This window comes from Acyrthosiphon pisum, chromosome A2, assembly GCF_005508785.2.
Source record: "Acyrthosiphon pisum isolate AL4f chromosome A2, pea_aphid_22Mar2018_4r6ur, whole genome shotgun sequence".
In the NCBI taxonomy this organism is placed as follows: domain Eukaryota; kingdom Metazoa; phylum Arthropoda; class Insecta; order Hemiptera; family Aphididae; genus Acyrthosiphon; species Acyrthosiphon pisum.
The window spans coordinates 71,390,778-71,418,688 of record NC_042495.1 but is presented as its reverse complement, the minus strand read 5'-3'; the positions used below and the strand labels follow the sequence as shown (position 1 = coordinate 71,418,688).

Below are 27,911 nucleotides of genomic sequence, written 5' to 3'. Positions count from 1 at the left end.
TGGGAAACAAATGAATAATTTATTTTGCGGGGGCTATTACAAGTTTTTGGGGGGGATAAGCCCCTCCGGCCCCCCTAGTTGCGCCTATGTTTTAGGATATCTGTATCATTAACTATATATAGGTACTATACTACTATACTTACCACTTATTATGTTCTTAAGGTCAAAGTATACATTGGTATAAGTATTAAGGTATAATATGGTTCTTATCAAATTGTAAAAAAATGCTAAATTTAATATAAAAAAATTTGGGTGGAAAAGTTTTAATGTTCTGACGGAATCAATTTTTGTGTTCAATATTTTGACGTTCAAGCTTTTAACGGAAATAATTTTTGTGTTCAAGATTTTGACATTCAACGTTTTGACGTAAAACAATTTTTATGTTCAATATTTTGACGTTCAAGGTTTTGACGGAAATAATTTTTGTGTTCAAGATTTTGAAATTCAAGGTTTTAACGGAATTAATTTTTGTGTTCAAGATTTTGAAATTCAAGGTTTTAACGTTCAAAGTTTTGAATGTTCAAGATATTGACATAAATTTATGTTCAAGATTTTATCGTTCAATATATTGACGTTCAAGATTTTGACGTTCAATTATTTGACATTCAACCGTACGAATGGCGTCCAAATATACAACTGTATCTATAGGTACGGGGTGTTCGATTTGAAAATATGACGGAACAACAATGATATTTTATAAAATATATATGCGTACACGTACGTACGTAGCTTACGATCGGAATAATAACAAAAATTGACGTCCGAAGTGAAGATGCCAGACGAGTCTGTAGTTTTCGGACGCATTTTGTACGTACACTTAATAGTTTAAACGCTACAGTGTATATAATATATATACGTCTCGGTGGCCATTATAGTACAATGAAACATCCATATTACCAAGTCTATCGGGCAAAAAAAAAATATTCGTATTCTGTAGAGGAATTTGGTAAATAGAATTAAATACATTTGGTTCTAATTTGTTTGGTTATCGAAAATTCGTTTAACAGAATATTTCGTTAAACGGAAGTTCGTTACATGTAGGTTTCTCTGTATATATTTCGAGAGAGTGATATAGATATATATATATAGTGGCATAGTGATCTCATATACGCGAATTATATATATATATGTGTGTACGTTCGAGACGAAGGGGAAAGAAACGAATTTCGTTCAATGTCAAGGACGCGGCCATATTGTGTACTGCGTACCTCCGTGTGGATGGACGCGCATCGATCGGGCGGCGGCGTTTGAGCGCGCGACGGGCCGAGCGGGGTTTTTGCGTAGTAGTCCGAACTCAGCGGCGGCGATGTGCCCGCAGCCGCAAACCACGGGTCGTCGTGCGCGGTATGTTATGCGTATAATGTATTTATTTAATAAATTATAATTTATAATTTAGAGATACGGTACGATAGACACGGAAAAGTGTGTACGATAAACGAGTATAATATTCATAGCTCTGCAGCTTCCACGCGGCTTGCGTTATAATAAATATAATAATATAATATTGTACTACAGTGCAATATTTAGATAGTAATATATAATATGTAAAGCCACAGCAATTTACATATATTATAGCTTCACGTGATCGTTTAGCGCGCGACGTGTATGCGTCCCACGTTCTTAAGGTTATTTTCCTGTTCGCACGGGGTTAATATGATATATAATATATAAATCGTTGTGAGGCGTAGAATGCAAAGGGCAAAAAAAAACGTTATATTATGCAGCGCGATTTATAAAAAAACTGCGTCCACCGTTGCAGTATAATGTATAGGGTTCTGGGTAATTTGATACATAAATAAAAAATTGGTTGCTCTCAAAATTGCACGTGTAACGCACCCGAGACGATTACGCGTAATTTCTACTCCGATGTACGTTTTGTGCGTACCTATCGAATTAGAAGTATAGGTTTTCAGTTTATTAAGTTTTCGGCGTTTTGCGTGCCCAGCGATCTTCTTTTGTTACTATACGAGTATTAGTTATATACATTTAAGTTGATTCATTCACGTTTTTTTTTAAGAAATTTTCTGTTATTTGTGTTTACTATACTTGCGTGGGCTGTGAGGTATACATTATTGTTTTTAATATTGAAAGAAAATACACCTATACACCAAATATTTTGGGTTTTTCGTATTTTTAGTTATATTTTGCGAGTACAGGAATGAATATGTTTAATGTATAATAGTACTAAACAGTACACATATGAATATGGTCATCTTAACTAATTAGTATAGTTAGGTAAGGTATTCTTAGTCCTGTATCCCACTTAAGGAAACAATATTATGAAATATGAAGGTTGATTTGAATTCTCGTAACAAGTTTATTTGTCGATTCACAGTCCACTTATCTTTAACTCATAAAGTTATGCCAAAGCCCATACTAGATTACTGGCTAGTGGTGGTTGTTCAGGTCTATCGGCTTTGTTAGTTGTTACTATTAAAGCATTTTCGAAACTCAAACCATCAAGTATCATAAATCATGTAAACTATTCTATTTATGAGTCAGTTTGAGTATCGTTATGCAGTATATTATATCAGTCGCCCGAAGTGTATAATATCGTATATTCGGTCACGGTATTAATACAATCCAATATCAATGTTTAAATGAAAATCAATAGTGGTAAATAGTGTGACGTGAAAAATGTACTAGCCGATTTTTTTGTTAAATAATTTTTATAATGTATCGAAACGCCGACGGCTGCAATTTTCTCTCGGTACACCAAAAGTCACGGTTTCAGGTAATCATGATTCTGATACTTCCTTCCGTATATTAAGTACACTGCAATGTGGATCGTAATGTGTATAATATATTATATAATTATGTTACATTTATTGTCTAAGAAAAATTGGTTTGGCAGAGCTGCCGCTCGAACTGTTCACTTATTCACTCGTAATTATTTAACTTGTCGGGAAAAATGAATCAAATCGACGTATCGTGTATGCCATATACCTATGTACCTACTCATTGTGCGTAAGGCAATTATATTATGTATTATTGGAATATTATTAATACTGCTGCAGTAAAATATAGAGTGTGGCGTTTCGGCATAATAAACGTGATATGCAATAAAAAAGTGTAAGGCTGTAGTAAATAATATTATTACCTATGAATGATTTTCCTGAATAAATTCTACCATAATCGTCGGACGCGACAATCTCTGCTGATTTGTAAGGAGAAAAAAATATATGTGCGTAATAATGTATAACATATATATACATGTATATTATATATTATAATCTTTACTCGCGTTGTTGGTGACGAGACAGTGAGTATGTCCATTTTAATATTATTATTATATTATATAAAACTAAATAGTAGGTTCAAAAAAGAATATTAATACGAATTAGTCTGCGAGAAACGGACGAGATTTGTGAAAGAAATAGTCGAACTGCGAGCATTGAAATTATACAATGACGTAAAAACGAACACGAAAACACAAAATGTAATTTCGACGACTAAAATATTTATATAAGGAAAGTAATATTTTTCGAAAGGTTTCATTTTTAATTATTTGAAAACCATTGTAAATATACATATTATATCCATACTTTACGTATCATACAGTTGTTTGTTTTTGTTATCACAAAAGTGAAATCGAATATTAAACTCAGAACTACAAAAGTATGTATTGTATGAACTTTTGAACCTAAGTTTTGAGATGAGTTTTGTAAGATTTTATATTTTTATTATAGTGACTTCACTCTTGTTAGCTTTCAATATAAAAATTCGTGGAAAAGTCTTGAAATAAAATAACAAATATTTTTTAAGAACCATTATAGGTACACAACAAGAATATTTGTTCAAGTTTTTGCCAGTTACGTTACATAAATATTTATCGCTTTGCGAATACTGCAAATGCAAATTATTATTACTTTGCACAATTATTACAGTAATAAAGTAATAACATAATAATAACAGGTTAGTACTTAAATTAAATGATTCATAAGTCATAACAAGGTGGTACGATCTAATATTTAAGTGACCATGAAAACGAGGAGTAAAATCTAGGCAATTTGTGTACACTACTGAATGTGTGACGAGAACATAATTTAATAATTATATAATAAAAAAAAACATTTCTATCAAGCACACAAGTACACTTAACTTCGATTTATTTTAACACAATAACACGTTAAACTAAAAATAAAATTTTAAAAAGATTATACAAAAAAGTTGTACGCTGATGAATATATGTGTATTATAATATTGTATCTACATTCTACATTTATCTGAACGGTGCATATTATGTACAGTATTATATATACCTAAAGCAGGGTACCTAAAGAAAAACGTTTTCAGTGAATTATTTTATATACCTAGGTAACCAATGTTGCGTAATGGTAGTGTGTATTTGGTTGGTATCTCGATTATTAATTTGTTTTCCTTTAACCGTCGCGAATCTAAACTACCTACGCATTTTTCTCGGATACTATACGAAACGTTTTTGACGATGTTAATAGAAAAAAACAAAACTATTTATTATCTAAATTGCTTAATAAATTATCATTAAATGAGATTTACTTTTATTTTCGATTTGAAGGGCCCGCGCGTGTCTACGTGACTATATTATTCCGTTTGTCAACAATAAACAAAACAAAGTGGCGTGACACAAAACGGCGCTTTGTATAGTATTGTATTTATATAGTTTCCGTGTGTCTATGTGTATGTGTGTGCTGTGCGATGAGCCGATCGATATTCCCATGACTTCCAGGCAAGTTTTATTTCGGAAACGAAACCGTCTGGTGTTCGAGTTTTACGAACTACAGTAATTTAATGCGTAGTTCCAAATGTATAAACTATATATAAATTTCTTTTTAAAACATAATATTGTTTTCTCCAACCTGTATGCATAAGTTTTGTCCGATCATATTATTTACGGTGATTAGGGATGTATAAAGTTCTTATATGCAATCCCTAAAAATCACTCACACTTTTTAAGATCTTAGGACATACCTATAACCTACAAAACAATTTTGTCCGCTATTCAGAAGGTTCGGATTGTAGAAAGTTTGTAGTCGATACTCAAGAAAACGTCCGCTATTGGGAGGTGTCCGTTAGGGAATGTTTCGCTTTATAACGAGATGAAAAAAACAGTGTTCTCCGTCCTCTGTCAATGACGACCCTTGAGGCACTTATCGCCTATCATAATTTGCAACATGTGCGGTGGCCGCATATTATTCAGGTTAGTAACGAGTAAAAATATCATTCTAGAAAATAATAAAACGTAAACTTAATTATTTTTAGCGCTTCAAATATAGGTACTTTACTTTCTCGATTTATGTTTTAATTTTTTTCTATGCCGATGTACATAACATATACCTACCAGTTATAGGTATCTAATAGTAACATTAGCATTCGATGTGCAGTGCATCGTGTAATATTATTACAATCTATAATATAATAATCCGCGTGCACTGCGATGTCCGGAGATACAGATAGACCGGACTATCTAGGAGGTACCTATATATAAAATATATAATATTATATTATTATGCATGTTATATATTGAGTGGACCACAGCGTTTCGTCGGTTATCTGCGGCGCTCGTTTGTTATACATACCTCGTTCACTCGTACGGCATATACCGCATTATATAGATCGTGTGGTATATTATAGCTGTAAACGCGTGTACTGGAAAACACCGTGGCCCACACTCTGTATGCACGAATAGTATATACATACTTGTGTTTACATGAACGAATAGTAAAGGAGGTGTATGCCTTATACGACGAAGGTGACCTTCGTGCTCGATTACAATAGGTTCGCGTGTGTTGTGTACATGCGTATGTTGTATAAAAATATATATAGTCACACGCACTATACAGCGCGTGCGCTTGTTCAAAACGCATATTATAAGTAAGTAGGTACCTATAAAATGTAGACAAATGCGAATACGGAATAATGTTTAGGTAGGTAGGTAAGTTAGTTTTGGCGAGCAGTTGGTCATTGCTATATTGAATATACTGCTGTAGCAATACAGTTGCAATTTTATACGGCTACGGCTGCGGCGTGTAATGTGTATGTATACCTCCATGTGTGATGGTTCCAAATAGACGAAAAAAAAACTGTCGGTGGTCCCGGGCCTGTGGTGTGTGTGTTGTGTGGAGGTGGTGGGGAGGAGGCGAAAAAGGAGAACAAAACCGTTTCCGCGCGCGTCCGAAAATTTGGACTGATGTCAAAAAAACACGTTTTCGTCTATATATAATATTATAATATACTATAATATATCATCGCGTGTGCATAAATTTATTGTATTGCAATAATCGCGCCCACTCCCATGTCTCTTATATAACGGCGACCGAAAGCACACCGCGGAAACGCGACCGCAGCTGTGCAGAGGTCAACTACAAATTCATCGTATCGATGAGCAGCATAGGCTTACATTCTTAATAGTTAATACAAAGATATCTTTATAATATGTGTCTAAATATTGTGAGCGGCGCTTCCGAGACGGTTATACCGATTTTTTCACCCGCACGTACGATGAAAACCAAACTCTTCAAAATGTTTGGGACTAAAATTGACTAATTAGATCGAAATAAAGCGTATGACAATATTTGTACGTATATTGTCGTTCTCACACCAGGCTGATACTCCGGGCAAACTTTGAAGCCAATACAGCTGCAGGCACGTCGACGGTCTTTATAATAATAATTAATTATGATGTCATCGCCTTTGATTGTTGTTGCGCTCAGATCGAGCGTATACCGTGAGCAGGCAACACAACCAACACCGACGCGTAAATTTAGTGTCATAGATTACTCATTAGGGGGGGGGGTGGTATATTTTTACAGACACATCATAGGTATTGCTTAAAAAAAAAATGAAGAGGGAGTCTGAGGGGACTACAGTCATCCCAAAAATGTCGGAAAAATTGGTTAGTGTTCTGTGACGTATCAATGTATTAAAATTTGTGATTTGTATGAAATAAGCCTATTAGTCAGTATAAAAAATTATCAAACAAATTAATTATGGTTACTGATTTAATATTGTATTAATAACAATATACGTGTAACATTTTGTTCGTCGTTAAATTCTTTGAAATTATGTTTTTTGGCTTTTCTACATTAAATCAAACTTAACACTATTATTATTCACTATTCAATCGTTTTCGATTATTTTTTAAATGCAATTAATACTTATGAACTATATGTGTGGTCAACGAAGATTATTGTTTTAAACCTTATGTGTCCGTGTACATATAATCTAATTTATTCACACGATTTAAATTTTAAATATTTTTACTTATTATATAGTAGATACAAGCAAACCGTTTAGTTTGTATAGTAAAATTAATATATCATCGTTCTGAGTTGGTCGCTAATAATTTCGGACATTAATTGCAAAACCCGCTCAGACGTGAGACACATCGCCCATGTCACTTATAGTTAAAAAGCATAAATAGATAAATAGAAAAATTTTAATGAATTCTTAACTCAAAATAGTTTGTTAATTTTCGTGATTTTTCCATATTTTGTTAAGATTTGAACTTATAAAACGCACATCATTGTAAAATCAATTCATTCATCGCGAATCTAAAAAAAAAATATCACCGCGTGTGTGTGTGAAAGAGTATAATGATAATATTGAAATCGCAACAACAGTGGACAGAATATTATTGTTATTATTTCCGTGCATCCGTATTGATAATTATTATAATCAGACCGACCGAGCGCGTAAACAATCGTCAAGGACAACTCACGGCGGGACTATATTATTATGATACCCAGATACCTATACTATACTATTAATTATTATATAATTTACCAATACCTATGTGATATATTATAATACATTGTCACCCACTCGCACAGTACAAGCAACTGCTACCGGTGAATAAAATGCGGTGGTGGTCGGTACGGCACAAAGCTTACTAAAATTTGTGTAACGAGTCTGCGTCGTTTCTTATGTTTTATAATTGATATTGTCGTAATTGTTTTGTTTTTCGCTTTTGTCACGCACTCGCCGACGAGACGGTTTGCGAATGCCCTAGGAGGCGATCGGACGCGGTTTGAAATCTCGCCAGATCGTTTTTAAAACACGTGCTCAGACGCACGTATCCTAGCTGTAGGATTGTATACGTGCGCGAGAATCGGCTATTATATTTTCCGTAACCTTGGACGATTTTATAGTCCCTGCAGGAACGTTCATCGTTTCCCTTGAGAATTGACCATTTTATTATTTATGTGTTAATTCAATCCATAACAATCGGTGTCGGCAGGGACGTATGCAATAATGGATGTTGGGTCAGATCCTCCATAGCCAATTTTTTTCAAATACAATATTGTACAAATAAATGTAGAAATGTATTAATTTCATTACAATTTTTAATATTTCACACTTTGATAGTTTGATCTACAATTTGATATAGGTAGGTAGTAAATAGTAATACATAGGTGTATTTAGGGAGGACTTAGCCCCCCCAGTGTGAATATTAACCCCTCCAGAATTATTGTTAGTGTAAAATCATGACAATATTACAATACTTACTAATATTATCACTTTTGTAATTGTTTATTACAATAGTGTTTCACATCAGAATTTAGAACATAATAAATACTATCATTTTAGATTCTGAGCGGAATGAGTTAGTACTTTTGAGAGGTAAAAATTGAAAATGTCTAATACTTTTCATAATAATAATCGGGGAAAAAAAAGTAAGGAAAAACGGGAATTTTTATGCAATACCTACCTACAGTTTTCGACAAAATCAATATTGTTTTTTAGATGTAAGTATATCTCAAAAACAAATATAACCGTAAATACCTACTTAAAAATATTATATTTTAGAAATTTAATGACATTTTATTTTATGTAGTTTTTTGATTTTTCTACTTTCCATGTCGATATTTTCAGTTGGTCAAAAAGTTGGAAAATTGAAAACAAATAGTTGCTCATAAGTTGTTTATATTATAAAATTTAAAAAATATTGAATACCGAAAAACCACATTTTTATAAGTGTTTTGACATTGGTTATTCACCCTTAAATTAACTATTTCTTCTCAATCGGTTTTAGATATTTGGTTGTAATTCAAATACTAATAACTGCAGTACATACTACATACATATTCACATAATGCGTATATTAGCATGTTCTATACGTACATGGAAATATTGTGAAATTATTTTGTCGTCTTTTAATATTATAGCAATTTAAAAATATTAAAGATACATAGGCATGATTTAAAAAAAATTTTTTTTTATGATCGTAAACCATTCAAAGGAACCATTGAAAATGTATAGTGGGGCTTCAGCGCCCCCCCCTAAAAAAAAAAAAATATTTGATCACCCTACGTTTATGTAGTAATAACTTACTGTACAAGTGTGCAACTATACCAGAGGTGGCATAAGAGGGTTATTGTGTAAAAATTGTATCACTGCTAAAATATGGAAATGGGAGGTACCTAATAGTTTCTGAGAAGTATTTGGTATTTTTATTTATATTAGATTTATTTTAGGGGAAGAGGGCAAAAGGGGGCTGTTAGTTATGTTAATTTTTTTAAACTTTCATTGATGTAATCTTTTTATAACTCAATTAATTTATTTCCTATAATTAATTTTATACTTTTATATATTGTAATTTGTTGCCATAATTTTTAATATTATAAAATTAGCATTTATGTCTTAATCATATTAAACATCGAAATTGATCTATCCTTCACCAAAATTATGATGGTGTATATTACATTTTTTAATTGTCACTATTTTTAAATCTAATAATTTTTTTTTTTTTTGTTGCACCTTGGTGGAAAAATCAGATTTATTTACAGTATATTCAGTAGGAGAATCTAGTAGTATTTTATGTGGGGTGATATGATTATAATTATTTCACATATTTATCAGATACAAAAATGGTGAAAAATATTTTAATTTATTATTGAACAAAACACTTTAACATGGACTAATCATTAGTCACTAGTGTAAACTATGCAATTTTTTTTTAGTTTTTACTTTCTTATGAACACTTGACGAGGTTTACAAAATAAAAAATAAAATAGCATTTTTGTATAAAATTTAATTATTATAATTTATTAAGTAAAGTATTCATAATAATTTAATAATAAATTGCACATTAAAACATGTAAAAATAATACTGTGATGTTAAAATTTAAATTAAGACATATATATTCAAAATAAAACTGATGCAAAAAGAAAATTATTAACTTGTTATACGTGAATACATTTTAACATTTATTTTTTAGTATACTTGTGAACCATGCCACCGTACCTAGCTATAAAAGCATTTATGTCAAACTTTCTCTTACATCCTGCATAGTTCATATACCTAATTTTTCCAAAAATTTCTCTTTCTTTCCATCCCTGATCATGAATACCACATATTGACCACATACATCCAACAAAACCACTCGGGTCACGACCATCCATGCTATATTTGTCATTAAGATAAATTGCATCTGCTAGTGCTCTATCTGGAGTATCAGTCCATTCTAGTATCTTTTTTGCCCAGTACATGCGTAGGAAACCGTGCATCTTGCCTTCCTTTACCAACTGTATTTGTGCAGAATTCCACAGATCGTCATGAGTGCGTGAACTTTCCAACTCTTCTCTGGTGTATACAAACATTCGTTTATCTTTTCTAAACAAAATATACAATATGTTCATTATTTATTATGATTTACGACTGAAAGCAGAGTAATGCAAACAAAAATAGAACTTGCCTGTGTTCATTTAAGGAGGTTTGAGCCCAGTTAGGTGCACCTTCAATCTTATCATATTTTGGGTTGTAGAAACAAAAGTTGTCAGAGAGTTCTCGTCGAACAATTGCTTCTTCCCTATAAGCTGCCACACTATCAGGGTACTGTTTTGATAGTTTACTAACTTCTAAAATACATCTTTGAGCTGATATCTGACCTGAAAATTATAAATGTTTTAAATAAAATAAACTATTTAACATAAATATAATATGTTCCTACCAAAATGCAACCAAGGGGACAGTTTGCTAAGACCGTCTTTTACTGGATTATTTCGATCCGTAGAATATTTTGGCAATCTTTTTTTCAGAAACTGTTCTAATTCGCTCATACCAGCTTTGAAACCAGCCTTCAGACCTGGTACAGATACAACGCTACGGTCCACTTCTAAGGTTTTGTCCGCTTCATCCCAATTCGTTGGCTAATAGTATTGAATTAAAAACATAAAATAAGTTATTTTTATTGAAATGTTTTAAATTAATCAATTCCACTATATACCTTAGCTTTAAATGTACTGCGAAATGGATGTTTGATCACTGGTGGGAATTCTGTTAAAAACTCTGGTAATTTATTATTGATTTTGTTTCGTATTGTTCTTGCGGAATATTCTTGTTTGTCAGAAGCCACCCAACAAGGTACAATATTATGGGCATCTACCTGTATAACTGGCACTTCAGATCCAATACGATCAGCTAATTGTTTAGTCCATGATATATGTTCTCGCACAGGCATAAAATCTACAATTATTGCACCCAGTTTATGCTTCTTTACAAAATCTGGAAGTATGTCTGCTGCACAACCAATTAAGAAATGGAATTGGATATCTAGTGATTTACACTCAGTTTCTAGTTCTTCCAAGCCTATAATAAAAAAAATGTTAAGTTCAGTTTTTAGTTAAAGAAACAATATAGTGCATACATAAAATACATTATAAAAAGTATAACTAAAACTTTTTTTATTTCATTAGCTAACGATAAGTTTTACTTTTAACTAATATGTTTATTTTGTTTTAGATTAAGTAAATTCAGTAAAATACTTAAGAGATTGGTATTGCCATTGAATATTGACTATACAAACCAAATAAATATAATTAGGCATAATACAATTAATAATATAATCAACGGTATTATCATATATTTTTAACAAATACAAACAAACACAGTGAAATAACAAAACAATATTTTACATTTAATTTTTGTTGACATGTTGTTTGTATATAATAATAATCGGTATTAATGGCAACATTTCCAAGAAAGAAAAGTTTTTGTTTACTATTTTTATTGTTAAATATGCACATATGTATGCACACAAAAATTCAAGGATACTAAGTACAAAAAATCTAAAAAATTCAAAAATCTGGTCTTTAAATATATTTTTAAATTCCAAAAATCTGATTTTAAATAACTGGATTATTGAGGGAAAAAAGGGGGTGAGCATGCTTGGTGAATCACCTTGTATATTTGTAATGAGTACAATTGGTAATAATTTTAGTATACATTAGAAACCAATTTGTATTAAAATATTAAATATATTTTTTTTTTCACCTTGAAATATATGTTTATAATGCCGTAAGCTGCAGTCCAAAAATTGTTTCAGTCTACAGAATGTGATATGTAATGAAACTTTGTTTTTAATTGCTAATTTTTGTGCATAAAGTAATGCCCAGTTATCTGGAAAAAAAATGTTATAAAAAGATACAAAATTACATTAAATAATTAATTTACCATGAATACGTTCATCTCTGAAAGTCCAATAAATAACTCCTTCAGCCCATTCGGGGACTTCTTTTTGTTCAGATAACACACGTACGCGTTTCTTATTGAATTTAAATTCCATTATAGAAGAAGCTGTCTACAGATAAGAATGTTCTTATATTAATGTACTAATTGATAAAAGAATTAGCTTACTTTATTACGCTCTGCTGCTACATCGTTTAAAAAGTTACTGGTTTTGGAAGTGCCAACTTCGGAAATTGTTTTCTTAAATTTTTTGGTAAGCGGTTCATTTCCAGACATTTTATATCTTATACTAAAAAAAATAAAAAAATTCATTTTTAAGTGTTAAATTATATCACAGTAGAACTTCCATTTAACGGTCACCAAAGGAACTATAAATAATGACCGCTATTTAGAGGTGCCTGTCCTACAGGGGTAGGATAAAACTAGGATAACACTCCACTCCACTAGGACTCCACAGGTCCAAAAAAATTGACTGTTACATAGAGGTAACCGTTAACGGAAGTTTTACTGTATTTAGAATAATATTATAATCAAGTAGTAGTATCTGGCTTCATTAAATTGATAACGAGCAAGTATTGGCAACAAAGAGCAAGTCGTGCATGCAACGACTTGAAACAGGGTGCAAGAACTTACAACTACTAGCAAGTATTTGCAATGACTTGCAACATGATGAATTATGTACTTGCAACAGGGAGCAAGGACATTCAACCGGGTGCAAGAACTTACAATGGCGAGTAAGGACTTGAAATAACGAGCAAGTACTTGCAACAATGACCATGTGTTTGCAACAACACAGAGCAAGTGTTTGTAATGACTTGCAACACAGAGCAAGTGCTTGAAATGACTTGCAACTAGGAGCAAATACTTGCAGCAGTGTGCAAGAACTTGCAATAGCCAGCAAATACTTGCAACGCTGAGCAATGACTTGCAACAAGATGAATTATGTACTTCCATAGGGAGCAAGGACATTCAACAGGTTGCTAGTTCTTCCACACTGCTGCAAGTATGTGCTCCCTGTTGCAATTCATTGCTCGTCATTGCAAGCACTTGCTCGTTGCTGCTCACCGTTGAAAATCCTTGCTAGCTGTTGTATGCCCTTACACCCTGTTGCAAGTCCTTGCAGCTTATCATTGCAAGCACTTGCTCTTTGTTGCCAGTACTTGCTTGTTGTTTCAAGCCTTTATTCGCCATTGCAAGTTCTTGCTCCCTGTCGCAAATTATAAAAAAATAACTAGTATAACGTACCTTTCTTATCTTATATTCAAATTTCCTAAGTTACTTCAAATTCTTCAATAGCTTAATGCAAAGTGAGATTGTGTGAAGTAGGTAATTTTAATTTTTAATTTGTAAAAGTCTATAATCTATAGGCTATATTATTATTTCGTATTTGTTTATAATATAGTTTATAAATAAATCATAAAAATTATTTAAAAGTAATAGGTAACAAATTTAAAATACAAAAATAATAAATTAATAAAATGTGTTAAATCTTAAATGCTTGATTCATCGTGATTTGATTAAAGATCTGGTTTGATTTGGAAATTGGATCATAAAAGAAAATTTGGAGGTTTGATTAGTCAGTGGTTTGATTCTACTAACCACTGGTTACCGCTGATATGGAAATTGGTTGATACTGTGGAAGTATATTAAATTGCATTTACCAGAAATATTGAGGGGTCATTAAAATAGCTAAATACAATTATTTTTTAAGGGGATTGCAAACTAACAATTATTACCAAAATGTACCAATCTTTTGTCAATCATACCGATAGACCTGATAACGCGATAAAAATTCTGAAAACTGATTTGAATTTGTTAATAGGTATGTCTACATCAGATCGATCAGGCCACATTTTAAGATCTTCGAATAATCAACATTTAAAATGTCATATCATTAAATATACTTACTTAGTACCTAATATAGGTCTTCGCTCAAAATGGTTATTCTTATGTAATGATTTATAATTGAAATCAAATTTTAACCTACAGTGACACATACAAAGATGAGGTAGGTACATTATTTATTCGACACTTACCGTAAAACAGAGTGGTTATCTGTTTTCCCCCTTCTATACATCGTTGCCATCTTTACGGCTAAACATATTATTACATAATATATTTACTATCGTTAACTACGTACTATTTACATTTTCCGTATTACAATTTTAACAGTAAACACAAAATTTATTTTCAAATTTCAACACCAAACACATCATTCGTTTTTTGGACCGCGTTGGACACTTGTAGATGGCTTGTAATAACCGCGATGAACTCAAAGAAAACTGTGGAAAGATATCCAACAATAATGTCGTAGGCGGTAAGTTGTCGTATTCGTCGTGCAATGAGTCAGCCGATCGGACTCTAAAGGTCACGCCGAACGTCGGAGGCAAAAAGTCGTCCAAAGGCTCAAACGCTAAGTCGTCCCGCGGAAAATTACGCCGAGGCAAGAATTCGGTAGGCACCTTGGACCAGGCGATCCGCAAGAGAAACATATTTACCGCGGTGGCCAAAATGCCGACCGAGATTCAGACGACGTTGATCGAAAACGGCTGGATCGGCAAAATTATGGTCGGCGACGACTGTTTCCGTCGAAACGGTGAGTACCTACCTCCCACTGGACTGAATATGGGGATATGGCCGTTTTTTTAACATGCACTATTTGTTTATTAAAAATATAATTTATGGTTAACAGATCTTCCAAATTGAAAAAAAAGGCAATGGAGGGGGATCTATCCTACCCCTCACTCTTTTGTTCAACACTGCCTGATACATCAATTATTAACAAACCATTTAATTTTTATCGTTTATAAAAAAAATAAATATAGTTTCGATGAACCTAGTAAATTGTCGTGCTATATGGAAATATAAGAACCTACCCACTTAGCAACGTATATAATAATTAATAGATTATTAATTACACAATATTATAATATTACAACGATGTAGTGGCGTAGCCAGGGGGTTTTGGGTGTTTTCCCTTTTCACTTTCATTCCATTTCCCTTATTCCTTATAAAGCAAAACCCTTATTTAGCAAAAACTAGTAGGTAGTAGATTTTTTAAAAACGATGATTACAGTTTAACAGTTATTTTTTGATATATACTTATCTAGATATAATGTATTCACTACTGAGTAAAGACTTCTAAATTCTTTTTGAGTTGCATTATCGCGGATTGAAATATCTTTTGTTTTTTCTGTTCTGGTTTTATTTTTGTTTTTGACAAATACAGTTTAATATATTCAGTGTTTCGGTTATTAGTACAAAAACATTTTGAATCAATGAATTAAAAAATACTACAATTATTAAAAAACTATATTAAAAGAACCAGTATTTTTTTATTTATTAAGTAGTTTGGTACAATAAGGACAAAAATGATGTATCATGTATACCTAGGTACATATTTTTATAAAAGAAAAATTATTTTTAATTTATTTTAATATTAAAATATATTTACTTAACTATAATTATATCAGTGATATATTTAAGAAATAAATCAATTTACATACACAAAACAGTTTAGAATAAAATTTGAATAAATTAAATCGTTAAATATTATAATATGTAGATATTCTTATTTCTTAACATCTACATCATACTGAGATATTGTTTATCTAGTATTCGGAAATATGATAATGGTTTTTATTCAGCAGTATGATGGTTATAATAGTACCTATTTTAGTTCTATATAGAGTATTCATATTAAACTGTTCATTTGGACTGGTAAACTGATTTAATGAATGTTCTCTATTCTCTAAAGTCACGTCCGTGGTTCCATTTTGATGTAACAACCATCAACTAATTTAAGTGTCATTAAAAACATTAATCTTAAGTCTTCTGGTGTAGGACATCTTTCAGACGGGGAAAATTTTATTTTTCTCACTAGTGTGGAAATAACAGTTTTTATTTGAAGCATAGCATATTTGATTCCGATACAGTTTCTGAGCCCCGCACCGAATGGAATGTATGCATACGAATGTCGACTACCACAAGCGTCGGGCAAGAAGTTGTCCGGGTTAAACTTTTCTGAATCGGTGTAATACAATGGACTTGATTGTACAAATATTGGGCAAATAATTAACGCAGCACCTTGAAATTTGTAATTCACATATTTTTAGTACACCGTAAATGTATGTTTGTTTTAAAATTACCAGCTGGACACATATATTCTCCTATTTTCATATCTTCATCTAATCTTCTGCCAAGAAATGGCAACGGAGGGAAAAGTCGCAATGTCTCTTTGATTACCATTTCGACGTATTTCATTTGTTGAAAATCTTTATAAGTAGGTGGTACATTACGATCTCCATTCACAAATATCGATTGTAACTCCTCAAATACCTGCAACTTAATTTAATTAATAACATTAAATTTATTATACAATATACATTTATACGTAATTTAAATATCCATTAGTAAAATATAATTTTTGCCTTGTTTTGTACGTCCTGATGATGAGCTAACATGAAAATAGTACAAGTGATCGCCATAGCAGTTGTTTCTTGTCCTCCTGAAATATGATTAATATTATTTCGAGTAATTATATTTTAGTTTATAAATTATAATGTTTATAGATATTATAGAAAATGTTGTAACGAATCTTCTTGAAGTATCATGTTTACAAATTAAAGGTGTGTACTGTACTTATTTATCTATATATAATATATAATATATGGGGGACGGAGTGGCTGAGCGGACTACGGCGTCGGTTCCGACGCGTACCGTCGCCGGTTCGAATCTCGATCACGGGTGGCTTTTTTCTCTGAGCAGGCAACTGTCTAGAGAGAGAGACTGCCTTCCCCCGACCGGACATGGCAGAAACCTACGGGTGCTCAATTTGAAATTCTGTCAAAACCAAAAACACGTGTTTGCCAACCTATAGTACCCTCCCGGCCTCCCCTACAAACAAAACAAACAAACAGCTAATGGCCATAGTTACCGGGCGTAATGATTGATAAAAAAATTATATATATATAATGAATAATTAAATAATTATGTAATATAAGTTTATAGATATTTTCCTTTATAATTAATACCTTATGGCACATAAGAAACATAAAATATAAAAATATTTGAAGTTTTATAATTTATAAAAGACAAAAGTGGTTGAATAAGCCATAAGATAGTCTGATGATTCAATAATTAATTAAATAATATTGGTAAGTAGTAGAGAACGATCATTTATAAGAAGTTGAATATCAGGATAGGGTAACCTAAGAAAGACCGTTGAAATGGGCGGTTCTATGCAATGAAAGATAATATGTATATTATTTAATATTGAAGACAGCAAAATGGGTTTGTAGAATTAAGATAAAGAATTTTATTTTATTTTAAATATTTATGTATGTTTTCTTCGGAACGATAATAAGTGGGATATTAGATGAAATATTTTAATGTGTTTTGATATTTACCAATCATAACTGTTACAATTTCGTCTCGTATTTGTTCATGGTCCATTTTATGAGAGCTTCCTAAAAGAATTTCTAAAACGGTTTTTGATTTTTGGCAACACTCTTCATTATCACTTTCTATTTTTTTCTCACTGTTATTTATATTTTGGGATAATTCAATGATTTTTTGTTTTATAATTTCATCTGTCAATTTGTTTATGATTTTTTGACTTCGATCGTGTTCACGTTTCACTGATGAAAATCGGAATAATGTGTTGTTTAAGTACCATGGATGTGTGACTCTATACTCCCATGCCTAAAATAAGCGGTAAATTATTTAAAGATGTGAAATTATTAATATGATAATATGAACAACTGAATAAGTATCTCACAAAATATGATAGCATACATGCATTGCAGTTTGTAAATGTTCAACAAATTGATTGCAGCCTCCTGTTTGAGCATTAAATGTTACACCTAAAGCTGTTTTTCCGATCATTTCCATTGTGGCCATACTAACAGGACCACTAATATTACATTCATTTGATTTCAGGACACACTTTTCTTGAAGTATTTCGGCAAGCACGTTTGCTTCTTGGTAAAAAATTGGTATAAATGATTTTGTAGGTGTGAAATTAAAACCTTTCATTACCATTTTTCTAAAATAATATAGATAAAATGTATATTACTTTCTGCCACATATGGATTAACTTAGAATAATATAGTTAACGCTATTTTTAGTTAATTAGAAAATTAAACTATTATATAGGTTGTATTTCAAATATTTTTATAATTTACCTGTTATTTTTCCATTTTTCAATATCGTCAATGGAAAATATTCCTTGTCCCATGATAGACTCTTGTAAAACCATATAATCCTTGGATTTTCTTAAAAATTTTGGATTCCCAAGAACTAATTCTATATCTTGATGTCTCGTAAGTACAATATATAAATTATTAAAAAGCCAGAATTTAACTATATGTTTCTCATATCTAAAACAATTTTTAAAAAATATCTTAACATTTTATACATAGTACATTTGTATGCCAATTAAAGTAGTTTTATTTTTTAATTTTGGCAATTTTGGTACGTATATAGTATATATCCAAAATAACATGCTATATAACATTGTATATTTGTAATTTCATATAGACGGTACAATGTAAAGTATGTTAATTAATAAGTGTAAAAATGAATGAATAAATTATGTTTATTAAAACTGAATATATTAAAACTAGAATATATTTTATTAAATTTTTAAACTTACATTCGGTATTCTCTTAATATATTTTTGATTAATTTTTCTGGTCCTTGTAAGAACAGTGGTAACATACCAACAAGAAACCATCCATTTGGTCCAGGTATTCGATTCGCTAATATTCTATTCTTTCTGCCTTTAAGTATTAATATCACTATAGTTATTACTAGTATAGAAGAAAGCATCGTAAAAATTAGATACTCCATATTTTATCGATATTAAACCTGCAAACACATTTTAATTTTTTTAAATTATATTTTAATTGTAATAATATCATATATTTTCATCTATTAGTTTTAATTTAGATACTTTAACATATAAAGAGTTAATTAATTACTAAAATATTAATTTTTTTCAAATAATTATAATGTCTTAAAAATATCATATTATTTTAAGACACCTAAATAACAACTAGGTGTGTATGTTCTGCCTAACTATTAAATATGTTACGTCTTTTTTTTTTGTATATATTAAAAAAGAAAATGTACAATCTGTAGCAAAATTTGTACTATAAGCAAATTGGATAAATATGATGGAGAATATTTACATGATAATATATTATTATGAGGAGGGAGGGTGTCCAGTTACAGAATCCTAAAGCGGTATTTTGGTTAGGGATTTAGTAAATAAAATAACGTTAACTAATAAAATATTATATTATTTTATTATGATGGGTATTCCAATTTTTTAATTATGTTATGTATGATTTGGCAAAAACAGGCGGTAAATAAATGTAGCTATCTAGGAAGTTAGTTTAAGAGGACGTCTGGACGTCGCACCCGCATATTATGTTGTCTCCGTCTTACACACGTAAATATTAACGTCAATTTTTCGGTCACCAGTTTCAATATAGTATGCGGTTAGTTTTGATATTAGAGTGAATTGACGTATTATCAAACTTTTAGGTAAGAACATTATCTGTGTTCTTTCATTGGTTTTGTACGATATTTTAATTTTTAAATGAGTTATGAGTATAAAATATTAATATTTGAAAATACTCATAGTTAAATACTCACTGAAAAATTAAAATATTGTAAAAAAACAACGAGAGAACACAGATAATGTTCTTACCTTAAAGTTTGACAATATGTCAATTCACTCTAATATAAAAGCTAACAGCACACTATTAAAACCGGTGAAGGAACTTTGCTTTATTGTATGTACGTGTGTAAGACGGATACAATACACATACGGTACCGCGTCTTTTTAATAAATGAATGTGTGAACTAGAGATTAATTAGGTAATACATTTGCATGTTCTTTTAGTTACTTATTGAAGTAATTAAGTTTGGTTAAATTGTGTTTTATACTTTCGCGTAATACAACGCATAAACAGTGTATATACGCATTTCTAGTACTTACATATAAACATATAACCAATTTACAAACGTCTGGACGAATAAGAATATAGCTAAACGGTACCTAAAAATTACAACTAAGTTAAACGGAGACGTAAAAACTAATAAAACTAAAAAGCTCCAACGAACTATTCTGATATCTGAACACTTTAAGAGTTCTGCTTCAATATTGTGTTTTAGTAACTAGTAAGACATTATATTATAGAAGTCGAAAAGAAACTCGTCGTTTAGGTAGGCTATACTAGTAATACTATAGCTATACTACTTGGGTAACTCATGATTTTGCTTCTGTTGCAAATTTTTCATTGTTTTTGATGATATGTTTGTATGTCTACGTGACCTATTGGCTATTAACATATTAGATATTTCAACAGTTAAAATATTATATTATATTTCTGTGTCAGCATTGTTCACTTAATTTACCAAATACCGAACTATTCAACATATTATGATGATGCTTGTCACTTGGGGATCTGCCTCAAAGAATCTTATTAAAATTTAACAAAAACAAGTAATATTTAAAATTAAAATCTAATATTTTTAAAAATAATATCTATGCCTCCTGTTTTATCAGAAACACGACACTACATAACACCTTCCAGATTCCTACCATAAAAAATTATATTAAAATATTATTAAATAATTTTCAAGTATTAACTGTACTTGAGTTATATCCAATAAAACTAGCATAACATTATAATAATAAATTATCATTTATCATCTATCGACTATCTGAACCTCCTCAACACAAGGACAGGCCTTCTATTTTTGGCTGCTCAAGGAAAATATAATTTAAGCTTTATTTCATAGTTAATTTTTTAGGAGGAAGAGGGTATAAAAAATAAATATTAAAACAAATGTGATGAAACAGTACAATCAGTAAAATTGTATCACCGACATTATACACTATCATACGAGTACATTCAAATAAAATATTAAATAAATACGTTTTACATTGAAAAAATACAAATACAATATTCAAAAAATATATCAAATTATTTATTATTAATAACAGTATTGTTTATATTTTTAAAATGTAGATAATATTTATAAAGTTTTCAAACAAATTATGTCTTTCATTGACATTAAATACATTGGTTATTTCAGTGGTCTATTTTTTAAACTTTAATACACAGTTTGGGAACCGCTACATTAATTGTATACACGCTCGGCAGTTTCCGATCGTCTTCGCTGCAAGAACCCGAAGTCGGGTAAAATTTAATCGAACTATGGTCATAATAAAATATTATTGTATTAATTTGTTTATTATTATTATTATTTTTAACTTTTGTTTGGTGATAATATGACTGAATTGTATGATGATAAATTGGAAGCGTGCGTATACCCATAAAAGACTATAATTTTTTTAAAGGTATACCTACACATAAATCCAAAAATAGGGATCCGGGTATACGACATATACTCGCGTATACCCTCCAATGCACCACACAATACAACACTCTTAACAATGTTTTAACTAATAATAACATACATCATAGCTTAACTTAACTTTAATTTATTCAACTTAATCGGTTCGTGTCATACTATATGGATATAGGTGCCTCCGTCGAGGTGATATCGCTGCACAATAACATTGAGCGCGTCAAAGTGGTCGTCAAACGTTACGAATCTGGCCTGGTGTGGACAGACGCACACAGCGGCGGCGTCAATTGGATGACACTGCACCCGGACGTCGTGGTCAATCGGTTCCCGAGGGACTGGAATGCCGCAATGAAGTTGTGTGGTCACGCTCTGGCTGGACAATCCGAGTTCGACAACCACTACCCGAGGGCGTACCCCGCGTGCACTGAAGGGATTCATGCAGAGAGCTTCGTCGCGGACTACTCGCTAACCGCTTGCGTGTCGTTACTGCGGGCATTCGTGGACGGTGGTCATCAAACCATGTGCGCCAAAAACGGTCAGGTGAGCGTACCAGCAAAATTGTTTATTTTCGTATTAGCCTAAGCAGTGGCGGCGCCAGGAATTTTTTCTAGGGCGGGCCAAAGGGAGGCCAACATATATTTGGGCAGGCACAGTTGTTTGGACGTATGGTTGTATGGTAGTCGAATAAACGGGGGGGGGGGGGAGTTGACAGGGGCCGAAGTGTCCTTTTTTGGAATACCCACCTTTGACTCTACATATATAAGTACAGTACCTTTGTAATAAAAATTGTTTATTCAACCTCTTAAGGTCTTTGACCTCCCCCCTTGAAAAATGGTGGTTGAGTTACAGTCTCAGTGACCAGGAGTTTTGGTGAGTTGGGTTATTTATTTATCAGATAAAAGAAAAGTAAAATTAAATACATAAAACTGCAATCCATTATATTTTCTTTATTTAATAAACAACATAATATTATACATCTAACAAATTTTTAGTTTATAATTGAATAAATATTAATACATTAGCGATTAGCGATTAGCAAACCATAACTAGGTACATAATAAAATATAAAACAACTATTAAATACTTGTACAATATATTATATTGGACAATTATCTAAAATTAGATTTTTACAATAACATTGTCGTAATCCCGTCCAAGCCGTTTCCGCGAACAACCGCACCAAATATAAAACGTAAACAATCTATATTGTATCCATATACATAGCTATGTGTGAAGTGTGTGTGATTTAGGAAAACCAGACCACGAAATTACAGGGATAGATCTATTTACGTAAAAATACTTAAAAATTATAATTTCAACTATTAAATTTAATCAAAACTTTTAGGCGGGCCAACGGGCGGGCCAGGGGTTTCTAAGGTGGGCTATGGCCCGCCCGGGCCCACCTTTGGCGCCGCCACTGAGCCTAAGGTTCATAGCTAGGTATACTGATAAACGAAATCATTATTAATCGTTATACGTTAAAAATGAATTCCTATTCAAAGTAAAACTATTTTATTTTGTGTTGACCGTTTTATATCGTTATTTATTTTGACGATTTGGTTAATTATTTAGTTCATCAATTTTGAGATAATATATTTTTCAAGCATTATTCGTTTTTATTCCATATTATTGTTTGCTGGGATTAACACAAAATCTATCCCACACTATTTTGTGGCTTTCTCAGTTTTAAAACATATTTTATTGGTACCAATATTCAAAAACAATTTTAGTTTTGCAGTCATTTAAAGGTATTCGAGCAGCCTATATTTTGTGTGGTTTTAGACAGATAAGTGGAAGGTTATTTTATGTACTTCCCGATGTCCGATTACTGTTTTGAATATATGTATAAGTATTGAGTTTATTAGCTTCTAATAAAGGTTATACCAATAGGAAAATTTTTAAAGTTTTTAAAAATTACACGCCTTAAAATCAAAACTATTTTTTTTTTAAAGTAGTCAAGTAGGTAACCACTTTGCTGTACAGTATCCAGTAGGTGTTGAGTTTATTTCGTCATTGTGTAAGTTACTGTAATGTCTGTGTTAAATTAAAATACTTAAAACAAATATATAAATAAAAATAATTTGAATTAATTTGCATTGAAATTGACCAAATTGTATTTTAGATTTTGCGTGGAGCGTTGGAATGTATAAATGTATTGTATTTACTATGATGTGTGTTTTTTTCTATCTGTCATCAACGTTAATTATCGCTCATTTTCTATATCAATTTTTTATCCGTTATTTATTTGATACGCTTTGACTACTTAATTTTTCTATTTCTTGATAATGCAGGTTCCTCTTTCGGCACTTAACTTCGCCGCGATTAAATGTCACCAATACCTAACAGACGGCAGAACGCTAAGTTCGGCTTCGTTTCCGGGGAAGGGTGATGTTTGGGAAAAGTTTTTCGAACATTACTACAAGATCGTACATGATCGGCGAAAGTTCACAGTGCCGGTAGCGGTCGACGATGAGGAAGCGGCGCTGCGCTATCTGACGACGTTTAGTGGCCAGTTGGTTGACCAGCTGACAACGGTGAGGCCGCAAACGGCGATGGATGGTTACGAGAACGTGTGGATTGTTAAGTCTACGATGGCCCTGCAGTGCGGCCGGCCGGTGATGCTGAAGAAGATCAGCGATGTCCTTGACTGTTGCGCGCGCGTAGCTGGTGCCCACCACATCGTTCAGAAGTATATCGAAACGCCACTGCTGTGCGATAATGTCAAGTCAGACGTGCACACGTGGATCGTGCTCTCGACGCTTGACGGTCGGCTGACGGTGTGGCTGCACCGGACGTGCGCTGTGCAACCGTACACGCACGGGTTTTCGCTGCACCCGGGCGCCACCAAGGACGGGCATTTCCATCGGGTCAAGTCAGGTGGACTGCATGGGATGCTGCGGCCGACGGCACTGACTTGCAGCCTCAATCAGCTCGTTGAGACCATACGGCATGGCAAGAAAACGGGTAAGCAGAAAAAGAAACGGCGGAATCAGCAGCAGCAACAGCTGGCGGTGAACGACAGCGGTGAAGACGACGACGACGACGATTTCTACTCGGCGGTCAAGCGGTCCGTGGGGTCCGTAATGGCCACGGCTGCGACGGCCGGCTCGCTTGACCTGAGACCCAACTGCTTGGAACTGTTCCGTGGCACGTTCGTCCTTGGCGACGATACGCGGCCGTGGCTGATCGATATCGTGTCGGACGATCCGTGTCTGGACACTGACTGCAGTAGCAGGAAACGTGACCGGATGGCGCCATTGGCAGTCGTAGCGCGTAGTGTGGCACGTGGCGTGGCTAAGATGTTGGTGGACAGTGGCCGCGGTCGGACCACCCGGATAGGCATGTTTGACATGGTGCACGAGTGTTCGATGCCGGCCGGTGCTGTTACGTACGCGCCGCGACCATTCGCCGAGTCGGCGCCCACATCCACCGCGTACAAGTTGCTGGCCAGCAGGACCGATCGACCGCGCGGCCAAGTGTCCACACACGCTTCCCGCAGTCACGCCCGTCACCAACACCACTGGTGGGACGACAATTCCATCAGTACGTACGTGCAGACGGTCAGTGCTGACGACGTGCAGGATAAACCGCTGACGCCCTCTCCGGTATCCGGTATGAAGGAGGCAGCGGTGTCAGCAGACGATGCGGAGCTGTGCTCAGCAGACGATGTGGAGTTTAGGTCGTCCGAAAATCACAACCTTTGTGGCCCACGCAAACCATGTCGGTGCTCAAAGCTGTTCAAAAAGTGCAAGACGAAAATCTCGTCCGTGCAAAGGATTTGTAAGTCCATCATACGCCGAAACCGCAACAACAACACTCAGACCGCGTGACGAAACTCAACTTTTGCAGCGGCGATCATTAAATGAGTATGATTATTATTATTACTATTATTATATTACTATAATAATGTGACTCAGCAGAACTATGGATAATCCATTATTTTGAAAAGTTTTAAATTTATAGAAAATATTGTTTTTTTTGTAAAAAAATGTTAGGTTTTGTGCGGGTTGTAAATGTCATGATTTTCGGATCGTCTGCATCGTTTGCTGTCACACTTGCTGCAGATAAGTCGCCGGTTAAACTGAAGTCTCAGTTCATCACGTCATCCACGCTGATCGTCTCTGATTTTAAAGAATTTAACTATCAAAAGCAAAACTGATTAGTATCAAGAACCAAGAGCACGATCAATTAAAATTAACACGCACATTATAGAAATGTTAAATGCAATTTATTAACAAAGCGTGCAATAGAACTTTGAAGTCTTTAAAGTTTAACCCAATATGAATGTATTGATAAATTTCTTTACAGTTTACCTACTTCAGTATTAACTCGTAGGTCGGACATCAGTTAGTGATAAACATTATTCGCGCTTTGTTGTTTCGACAAATAATAATGTATTACAGTCATGTATATATTATAATTTACTCAAGAAATTGATGTGACGTATAGGTATTGTATGTAATATAAAAATCAGTGATTAATTTCTTCATAGGCCTATTATTCTGTTGAAATAAATAAAAATATAAGCACTCATAAATACGAGAAATAAGAAACAAAATTTTACTATTTTTAACAAACGTAAAAAAAAATATATGAATAATATAATAATTTTACAATAAATGGTTTTGAATTTAGAAAAAAAAAGACAAGACGTGAGTTATAACATAATATAAGAATAATAAATTATAATAAATATTATAATAAGTGGCTTGGTGAAGTATGGTGGTCGCATTCAATCACGAAACGTGTTCTGAGTGCAAGCACCGGCCGATATCATCACTAATTCCCGGATATGTGACCACTGACCCGCGGGTTTTTAGTGACAAGCCCTTGCCACACATACACACACGTATACTTATCTAACCGTACCCCACTCTACAAATAGATAATGGCTAGTTGCCGGGCTTAAAGACGTGATACCCGCATATGTTGTCTCCGTCTTACAAGTGCGTAACATAGCAAATTCTACGCAAAGCAGAACACGTGTAGCTCGGTTAGTTTAAAAATTAGAGTGAATTGACTTCTAATAAAATTTAAAGGTAAGATTATTATCTAAACAAGTTTGAGTACTTCCTGGTTATCAAAAATCTTTGAAAATAAGTGAAAATCAGTCTAGTAAGTAATTGTTGAGTCTGTAGACTAAAACAACAATCATAAATCAATTAAATTATGTCGTATAAGTATTTTCGTTGTTCACTCATTGTCCTATTTATTTAGCTAAAATGCAAAACTGTAAAAATACGTTGTATAACTTACACTATTATATTAAAATATATCGTTAAGAAATTAATATATATTTTTTTATTACATGTATAGTGTATACTGTATTGACAAACGATGAAACTTCGGTAATATTGCATAACAATATTAAGAAATTAACTACTTAGTTGTCAAATATATTTCGAAGAACGCTCGACTGTAATATTATTTACACGCGTGGTAAATAATATGTTATAAGGTCACCTGGTCACCTAATTATAACCGTTATATTTTAATATTTTGAACTATTATAGTCTATAGGTAGTCAAATCTGTTAAGAATAATAGCCCACCTCAATATATATAATTTTTTTATTTCTCTTCAAATATTATAAATACCTAACCTCATATAGAGGGTGTAACAAGTCTTGTTAAACAAGAAGATCTGATAGATGGAATAACGTTTGTTCTAATCAATATTTAATTGTTTTTTATATATAATTTATAGTAACTTGTGCTACACTTATAATATAAAAACAATTATTTTAATTTATTATTTAAATATTTTAGATAAATTAAAAATAACCAATTTGTGAATCTGATTATAAAAATATGATAGTAAAAACATATTTTATCTAAATCAAGTAGCTTATTTTTTAGATTTTTTAAAATTTCAATATTATTTTAATTAAAATAATTTTAAACGTAATAACTTTTTTCAAAATATTATTTTTGGGAATTTGCTGACATGAGTATATTTCTTAAATTATGTACTAATCGTATAATTTTGACAATTTTTGTTATACGTTTTAATAAGTAGCATAACTTTTTTTTTTTAAATTTTACATGATTTTACTGTCCTGGCAGGGGCGGACTGG

The 27,911-nt window shown here is 32.4% G+C and overlaps 3 protein-coding genes across 8 annotated transcripts in view; 1 reads left to right on the top strand and 2 right to left on the bottom strand.

Moving 5' to 3' along the window:
- LOC100572769 (tubulin glycylase 3A-like) overlaps window positions 1-27,911 on the top strand; it is a 110,393-nt gene that overhangs the window by 39,572 nt on the left and 42,910 nt on the right. Inside the window, exons 1-6 of one of the 6 annotated variants that reach the window (XM_016804721.2) lie at window positions 3,725-5,179; window positions 14,271-14,456; window positions 14,621-15,044; window positions 22,011-22,375; window positions 24,127-25,701; window positions 25,831-26,372. In XM_016804721.2, the coding sequence (XP_016660210.1) occupies window positions 14,696-15,044; window positions 22,011-22,375; window positions 24,127-25,665 (2,253 nt within the window). In that variant the 5' untranslated portion in view covers window positions 3,725-5,179; window positions 14,271-14,456; window positions 14,621-14,695 and the 3' untranslated portion in view covers window positions 25,666-25,701; window positions 25,831-26,372. Of the gene's footprint in view, window positions 1-335; window positions 2,735-3,724; window positions 5,180-14,203; window positions 15,045-22,010; window positions 22,376-24,126; window positions 25,702-25,830; window positions 26,373-27,911 lie in introns of those variants that run through there. The other 5 variants (XM_029489494.1, XM_029489493.1, XM_029489491.1 and 2 more) reach the window with 5 other exon arrangements.
- LOC100166429 (deoxyribodipyrimidine photo-lyase) lies at window positions 9,995-13,999 on the bottom strand. Its single transcript, XM_001949116.4, has 8 exons — window positions 13,694-13,999; window positions 12,617-12,737; window positions 12,434-12,560; window positions 12,254-12,379; window positions 11,208-11,569; window positions 10,932-11,130; window positions 10,677-10,869; window positions 9,995-10,594 (listed from the first exon to the last, which is right to left on the bottom strand). The coding sequence occupies exons 2-8, from the start codon at window positions 12,722-12,724 to the stop codon at window positions 10,189-10,191; spliced, it is 1,521 nt and encodes a 506-aa protein (XP_001949151.1). The 5' UTR covers window positions 12,725-12,737; window positions 13,694-13,999; the 3' UTR covers window positions 9,995-10,188.
- Window positions 15,959-20,764, bottom strand: LOC107883849 (cytochrome P450 4C1-like). Its single transcript, XM_016804722.2, has 8 exons — window positions 20,457-20,764; window positions 19,104-19,318; window positions 18,634-18,828; window positions 18,245-18,494; window positions 17,857-18,151; window positions 16,879-16,955; window positions 16,597-16,786; window positions 15,959-16,534 (listed from the first exon to the last, which is right to left on the bottom strand). The coding sequence occupies exons 2-8, from the start codon at window positions 19,298-19,300 to the stop codon at window positions 16,206-16,208; spliced, it is 1,533 nt and encodes a 510-aa protein (XP_016660211.1). The 5' UTR covers window positions 19,301-19,318; window positions 20,457-20,764; the 3' UTR covers window positions 15,959-16,205.